This window comes from Bos indicus, chromosome 3 (assembly GCF_029378745.1).
Source record: "Bos indicus isolate NIAB-ARS_2022 breed Sahiwal x Tharparkar chromosome 3, NIAB-ARS_B.indTharparkar_mat_pri_1.0, whole genome shotgun sequence".
Classification (NCBI taxonomy): Eukaryota; Metazoa; Chordata; class Mammalia; order Artiodactyla; family Bovidae; genus Bos; species Bos indicus.
In genome coordinates, this window is record NC_091762.1 from 82,500,495 (window position 1) to 82,508,340 (window position 7,846).

At 54.5% G+C, this 7,846-nt stretch overlaps 1 protein-coding gene and 1 long non-coding RNA gene across 2 annotated transcripts; one reads left to right on the forward strand and one right to left on the reverse strand.

Annotated features, from left to right (window-relative positions):
- Window positions 1–1,751: 1,751 nt before the first annotated feature.
- On the reverse strand, window positions 1,752–4,331 carry FOXD3 (forkhead box D3). The gene has a single exon (XM_019957333.2). The coding sequence runs from the start codon at window positions 3,847–3,849 to the stop codon at window positions 2,404–2,406; it is 1,446 nt and encodes a 481-aa protein (XP_019812892.2). The 5' UTR covers window positions 3,850–4,331; the 3' UTR covers window positions 1,752–2,403.
- A 489-nt stretch (window positions 4,332–4,820) lies between these two features.
- LOC109557074 (uncharacterized) lies at window positions 4,821–6,832 on the forward strand. Its single transcript, XR_002180475.2, has 3 exons — window positions 4,821–5,284; window positions 5,475–5,594; window positions 6,286–6,832. It is a non-coding gene; the product is annotated as an uncharacterized lncRNA (long non-coding RNA).
- The last annotated feature ends 1,014 nt before the right edge of the window (window positions 6,833–7,846 follow it).

Sequence of the window (7,846 nt, forward strand, 5' to 3'; positions counted from 1 at the left end):
TCGGCCGGTATTGCTGCTATGCGCGGAAATATGAGCGAGTAATTTTATAAGTAACAAAGGATCAGGGATGGAATGAGGCCCCTGTTATCCAATGTCATTTAGAAGCCTTGGATCAGCAGCTTCTTGAGGCTAAAAGTGAATTCAAGAAGCCCGGCCTTTCCCTTTTCCCAGGGGTGTAAGCTAAATTTAGAAATAACCTCTATGTGTTTGCACAAATCATGTACCATTTGCTGTTTGTGTAAAAACCGATTAGCCAGACACAACTGTGAAACAACTTGTTACTTTTATAGCTGCAACACACAAACAAATTTAGATCCGTTTAGTTTTCCTTGTAAAAAGAGATTAGAAGGGACCCGCCCGTAGACTGTGTGGTCCATAATCTCTTCTTCGTGAAGGTTACTGTAGCTCCTCTCGGTGGCGGTTGATTATCAAGTTCTTGTTTATCAAGTTAAACGATCTCACCCCCAGCAGCTTGTTTTATTTTAGGACTCTGATCCAGAAGGAATGTTTACTCAGGACACAATAATGTTTACTGTTTACCAGAAGACAAATTCGGTATTTGCGAGGAAGTGTCTTTTAAAGTGACGCCCTAGCCCACGCCGACAGCAGAGAAATAAGGCTCGGATCAGCAGCCGGGAGCCATCTCCGCGACGAGGGAGGCGAGGTGGACGTCAGCGCCGGGGACTGACGGTGTTTTGCAAACAGCACCCGCATAGGGCCGAGCTGACAGTACTGCTACCCGCTCCAGTTTTAAAAAGCAATTTCGCATACGTAATTGCAACAGCTAAATTAATTACGAAATAATTAGAATTGATGTCATTTGAGGATGTGTTGGTGGTGATGGGAACTGACTTTCCGCATCTAGATGTTTCATTTCTACGTTAATACTTATGGTTGCAACAGCTGAAATGCACATTAAAAATAATCCACAAGGACATTTCTCCATTCCTGCTTTGTGATCTCCCATTTCATACCAAACTAGCCTAAGGTACTTTTTTAAAGTTTAAGAAACGGGGTGAGGTGTATCTGTTTTAAGAGGATATTAAAGGTTTATTTCTTGGCCTTTGGAAAAGCTGTGGGTTGGTAAGAAAACAAACATTTACAGGAACCCTTCAGATATCGAAATTATGTTGTGGATTGATTATTGCCATAGAAAAGAGGCATCTTATTTGAAAATATTATGAAAAAACAAAACAACTATGTATCATCTATGAAGTTCATATAGGTAATACAATTTCACTACAAAATTTAAAATGCTATTACATATGTTTAAAAAGTTAACTGGGTTTATTACCACTTCCACTTAGGGTATGAAAATAGTTTGGAAAAAATCAAGGCTTTAAATGCTAAGATGAGGGAAATGTTTGGAATTAACATTCTTTTGAAAGGTTAACTGAAATGATTAAGAACTCTCATTTGGAAAGTTTCCATTGTGAAAGATGAAGTCTGATGTTTAAAAATAATTAAAATTGTGCTGAAGTTTAGAATTAGGTTGGTTTTTTAAATGGCAGCTTACTTTATCTTCAGAAATATCTAGTCATTTAGATGTAATATATTGATAGGAAGAAAATCACCACCTACACACCCATGTTATGTGAAAACTAAAAGAATATTAGTACAATTTAAATTAGGCATATTTTTCCAATTAAATTTTTCTTACACTCAAATTATGAATTAGCAAAGTTTGAAAAGGTCATTCCTTGAAACTCATCTGGGAAGAATAAAATGCAAATATTATTTTAAAATCTTGTCATTTACCTCAGACACCTAAATGAAACATTAAGCTGAGCCTTTAAAAATTTTATTTACAAAGTTGTGTACAACACGATGGAATAACATTTAGAATACCATATATATTCATTATATATAAACAGACTTTTATATAGAATGACTTTCGTCTTCTGAAAATTTTATATTTAAAATCTCCCAACGTCTCTATACATTTTTTCTCACATAAAACTGCGGAGAGTGAACCTTCAGAAAAAATGAAAGTTCAGAGCTCTAAATCTACTGATTTTTTTTTTCTTAAAAAAATAAAAACCCCAAAAGGAAAGTCAATAATTTTTATACAAATATGTACAAAGAATTTCCCTCTCATCCCCCAGGTACTGAGAGCAGGCGCCGTCCGGGTACAGTTTTGGAAAAATCGGTTTTCGGTTTTACCTGTACGGAAAGATATTCCCCGCGGGCGCGCAGTGAGTTTGCTCCGCCAGCCTAGGTGTGCAGGACTGGGTGGAGGCCGCCGAAGGTCGGTGTTGAGGGGTCGAGGGGGAGGAAATGGAAGAGAGGCAGAGTCCAGGATTGGGCAGGGGGGCCAGGAGCGGGGCGGGGCGCGCAGCTTGCAAATTGCAGCCGACAATCCAGGCCGCTGCCAGGCCCCGCATCCCGGCCACCAGCGCGTCCCTATTGAGCGGGCCACTTGGCTTGAGCAGCGGCGGCGGCAGCAGCGGCAGCCGAGGCTGCAGGCTGCAGAAACTGTCCAGAGAGCGGTACACTCAGAATCGGCGCGATGGTCGCCGTCGTCCGACTCAGTGAAAGAGGCTGGTGCGTGGCCATGAGCGCTGCCGACTGCACGGTCCCGGGCGGCCGCAGGAAGGACTGCGCGGCGCCACCGCCTCCGCTACCCGCGGTGCCCCCAGTTACCCCGGCGCCCCCAGCACCCGCGGCCGAGCCCCCGGGCGCCGCAGGGCCCCCTCCGATGATATTCTCGATGCTGAACGACGGTCGCGCGCTCGGCTCGGACTTAATGAGCGACGCCGTGGTGCCCGCGGCGCCCGCCGTGCCTGCGGCGGCCGCGGCGGCTCCTAAGCTGTTGAGCTGCAACTGCAGGCCCGGGCCGAGTTGCGAGCCGAAGGCGGCCGCTTTGCGGCCCAGCTCACCCGAGGGCAGCAGCGGCACGGCGGGCGGCAGCACGGGGGCCACGGGCGGCAGCGCGTACGGGTACTGGAGCGCCGCGGCCGCCGCCGCAGCTGCCGCGGCCGCCGGGTGCGAGTAAGCGCCGGCCGCGGCCGCAGGGTGCAGGCCGTAGGGGCGGCCGTAGGGCCCCGCGGCACCGGCCGCCGCCGCCAGGCTGTAGGCGCCGAAGCTCTGCATCATGAGCGCCGTCTGCTCACGCAGGTGCTCCTGCTGGTGGCGCTTGAAGCGTTTCCGGCGCCGCAGGAAGCTGCCGTTGTCGAACATGTCCTCGGACTGAGGGTCCAGGGTCCAGTAGTTGCCCTTGCCCGGGTTGCCCGGTTCACGGGGGATCTTGACGAAGCAGTCGTTGAGCGAGAGGTTGTGGCGGATGCTGTTCTGCCAGGCGGGGAACTTCTCCCGATAGTAGGGGAAGCGGTTGCTGATGAACTCGCAGATGCCGCTCAGAGTCAGCTTCTTCTGCGGGCTCTGCAGGATAGCCATGGTGATGAGCGCGATGTACGAATAGGGCGGCTTCACCAGGCTGTTCTTGGGCTTGCTCGGGGCCAGGCCGCCCGCCGCACCGCTGCCGGAGCCGGGCCCGCCACCGCTCCCGCCGCCCTCCTCGCCGCCAGCGCCGCTCTTGCAGCCGTCGGCCTCGGATGCTCCCGCCTCGCCCCCTGGCCCGGCCCCGGCTCCAGCCACCTCTTTGGGCAGTGCCAGGGGCTGCTGGTGCGGCTGCTGAGGCTGCCCGTGGTGGGGTGCCACCGGCGTCACCTCGTCCGCCTCGTCCAGGCGCAGCTCGGGCGGCCCCGCGGGACTGTCGCAGCCCCCATCGCTGTCTTTCTCTTCCAACGCGTCGTCGCCCTCGCCCACCACATCGATGTCCACGTCCTCGGCCGTCAGCACCGTCTGGCCGGACATGTCGCTGGCGCTGCCGCCACCGGAGAGGGTCATCCCTCCTCGGGGTTGGTGGCGGCGGCGGGGAAGGAGCGGCGCGCGATGGGCGTCTTCAGGGGCTGCCGCCAACCTCAGGAAAGGGGTTTGGGGTGCCCCCGAAAGACAGGGGATTAGGAGAGGGGAGGGGGGCGTAGGTGGTCCGGGGCCCTCCCGGTTTGGCTCACAGTCGGCGGCCGGGCATCGCACGACTCGGGCTGTGCCGTCCGCCCCCCGTGGCAGCGCTCCGCAAACTCCAGCTGTCCCTGGCGCTCGGTACTAGGCGCTCCCTGCTGCCCCCGGCAGCGGCCCCGGACCCGGCCCGGGCCCGGCAGCTTCTCCACGCCGCGCCCCCTCACTTCGCCTGCCTTCCTCTGCCTCCGGCCCGGGCGTGGGGAGCAGGAGCGGTGCCGGCGGGCGCGGGACGCGGGGCGCCGAGCAGCTCAGGAGGGCGCGGGCAGGGGCAACCGGGGGAGGGGGTGTCAGGGACGCCGAAGCCCCCGCAGTCGAAAGTCCCGTTTTAAGGACTGGCCTGATAGATTACTTTCTACTTAAAGATCCAACGGGAGGCGGGGCCACGTGACCGAGCGTGACGTCAGGGCCGCCGCGGAGCCGGCCAAACTCAAGTTGGTCGAGAGAATTGTCAACAAAGGGACAAGGGACGCGCAACTCCGCGCCGCACCGTGCGCCAGCATCCCGCGGGGCCCAAGGGCGCCTGGGACCGCCCTGGGACCCCACCCTGGGCTGGAGCCTGGCGAGGGGGTCGAGGGAGCCTGTGGGTGTGAGTGAGGGTGGGTGCGTGTGAGCTAGGGAGGGTGTGGGCCCGGGAGCCCCCGCCGGATCCTCGGCTCTGCTTCCCTGACATACCCGCCCCCTCTCCCTTCCCCGCCCCCCCTCTTGCCACCCGCCCTTTGCCAAAGCTCCCTAGGCATAGAATGTAGGACAAGATTCACATCCTATTTTTTTTTTTTTTTTAAGAAAAACTTGGTAGTCTCAGTTTTGTTTTTTTGATTCTTTTTAGCTCTAAAGATTAAGGGCAGCGCCCCGGTTCTGTCTTGCTAATTAGACTTAAGAGCCTCTCCTGCCTCAGTGCTTAGTCGGCGGAGACACCTGCTGAGGGGAGGCGCTCCTCCCGCTAAAGTCAAACCACAGGGTCCTGTCTTCGGTTTCCTGGCTCGATGTGGGCGTGTTTATATGTATGTGTGTGTAATAATATATTCTCCCCCCCCCCTCCCCCGCTCGGCCACAGCAGCATCAGTTGGGATATCCGAAGGTCAGAAAATGGCTATTGATTAATCTATCAGAATAGTTGCAGAGAGAAATAAAAAGGACGTAAAATAACGGAGAACCTATAAATAAAGCCGCAACTAGCTGCTCGGAGTTGTTAAACGACTTAGCATGTGAAAAAGTCGGAAATGAGGCGCTGGGGAAGGAGCCGGCATTGGCAGCGGCCTGGGTAAGTCGAGTGGGGACGGGAAGAGGCTTCGGGCCTCTAGGTTAGACGCCGCGCCCTGTTTGGGATGGCTGACCTCAGGGGGAGCGGGCGGTGTGACTTCTCAGGCTTCTGGGCCCAGCCTCCTGGGAGCGAGCTTGTTGGCGGCCTAGACTCTCCTTGCGGCTAACTAACGTGGATTCTTTCCCCTTAGGGTATAGACAAACCCTCCAAGATTTTAGTTCCTCAGAGACCGGCAGCAGAGGAGGTGGAGGAGGAGGCGAGGATATGGCCAGTGCACACCGAGTTTCTTTGGCAAGGAAAGTCAGTGATGGTAGGAAAGACTATCGGCATTTAACTGGGATGGAGGGTTGGGGGCGCAAACCGACCCCGGATGCGTGACATTGCTGGGGCGCGCGGACCGCGCACTTCGGAATAGTGTTCCTGACCCGGTGAAGCCGCGATGCGCTGCTTTTTTTCCTCCTGCATTTTTAGGCAGCCTCCTTGTGAGCCGCGAGTGCCTGCCGGGTGTTAAGGGCTCCTGGAACCCAAGCCCAGTCTGGCCACTGAGGCCTGAGAAGGGAGTGCAGGCCTTACCAGAGGAAGGAGCACAAGGGGATATAGTCTGAGAAGAAACAGTGAAATACAGTATTTACAGATGATACTAAGAAACTGATGTATTTCCTGGAGGACAGTAGTACTTATGATTCCCTGTCTGTGTCTCTCTCACCTACCACCTCTCTCATTCCTTAGCCCAGATACACACGTAAACTTGCTTCACTTATAGGCAGTGCGACACACAGATTGACTTCAATTTTCACTAGATAATTTCCCGGATAAAACACTAGCACATTGCATACCCCCACTTCGCAGGATGTTTCTGGTTGAAACCAGGGCAGTTCCTCCATCTTGAGACGCCCAGGTAACTCCACGATTTTTCTGTATCTAAATGATATCCCGGTTGCACTTGACCCTAAAATGCATCTGAGTTCATTCCCGCAGCTGCACCGCTTTGTCGCCCGCAGGCTCCGAACCATTTACGATACCTTCTAGACAGCTTCCTGCAAAACCGACTGCAGCGGCGAACTGGCTGCCCGCTGTCCCTCGGCAGCGGAGGTCCCGGTGAAACTGTCTCAAAACCCAATAATTACAAAAAGAACGTCCGAGGGGCACGGAAAAGAAACTGAATCCACAAATTCCCTTTGCTCAGCTTCGGTTGTCCAGCCCCAGAGGCAGGCGCGGGCCGGCAGGAGCCCCACCGCAGCCTAGGAGGCTGGGCCCGCGTGGACGCGTTGCACGTGTGTGTGTACGCGCGGAAGGTTAGCGGCTCCCGGGGATGCCCTCCGCAGTCTTCTTGAAGCATCCTCCAAATGAGCCTAATTTCAATTCCTCGGCCCGCCAGGGCTGGCTCTCAGCACTCCCTCGGCGCCGCTGTTTACTGCCTCTGAGCCTCCCTCGGCCAAGACCTGGCCCGATCCGTCCATTCCCCCGTGTCTCTTTGGGACCTCCCTGGGGAAAGGGGTGGGGGTGAACAACTCCCAGCCGCCAGTTCCATTTGTTGCGCTTTTTTCTTTCGACACAATAAAAGTCAAATTAATTGATTCATACCATTAATTACGGCACGTAGCGTGAAAAGCAACGCTTCCCCTCGGTTAGAGATCTATTGTGCTAATCTCTTGTTCAATCAGTGTTACCATCTGATGCCGGGTCTGGCCCTTACAGAAACTTTTCGACTCGATTAGCTAAATGATGAGACGTGCGGGACCTACTGGCTGAGCCCCCGACGTCCTGCGCCGGTGCCGGCCCAACGGCTTAATATCGATTTCCAGCGGAGACGGCGGATTTCTCCCAACAGCTCTAGGCTGGGCAGCCCGTCGCCCTTTTCCTTCTTCTGGGCGGACAGAAGCGCCGCGCAACCTGCCGTGGCGGGAAGGAGGCTAAGCTGCAGCCCAGGTGGGAGGCAGGAAGGTTCCCGCTGCCATCACTGCGGGACACCGCCAGGGCGGAAGGGCGCGAGCCCGACATGGTGCAGGGTCCTGTCCTAGGCCAACTAGATTCCGGGTTTAGTAAATCCTGTTTGCCGCATGATCCCAGTTAGCGGCTAAAAGCCCACAGGTCGTCAGTTACCGCCAACTTTGGAACAGAGATGGGAGAAGAGAGACAGATACAGAGCGACAGTGACACACTTGGGGCGGGGGGGAGATGTGATAGAGGGAACGGAAATATTGGGGGTGGGGGTGGGAAGGAGAGAGAAATGTGGATAAAACATCTTCTGAGTCTCGGTTACTGGGGAGATAGTAAGAGGGAGAATGAAAAACACAGGCACAAACAATTAATATGAATGAGAGTGATTATTTGGGTCACAACAATCGAACTTCCCAGGAGGGATTTAAAGAAGATGGCAGCCAGCTGTCTCACCTGTTCAAATGTTTGGAACGTTTCAGCCAAAAGAGAATGTAATGAGGCTCCCTCCGTTTCTCCTGGGGTGGGCAGAATCCGTGGTACCCAGCTGCAGAAACCACCAGGACAGGGTCCGTTGGGGGCGGGGATTGGTAGTGGTGGTGGAGGGGACCGAGGTTCTAGCAA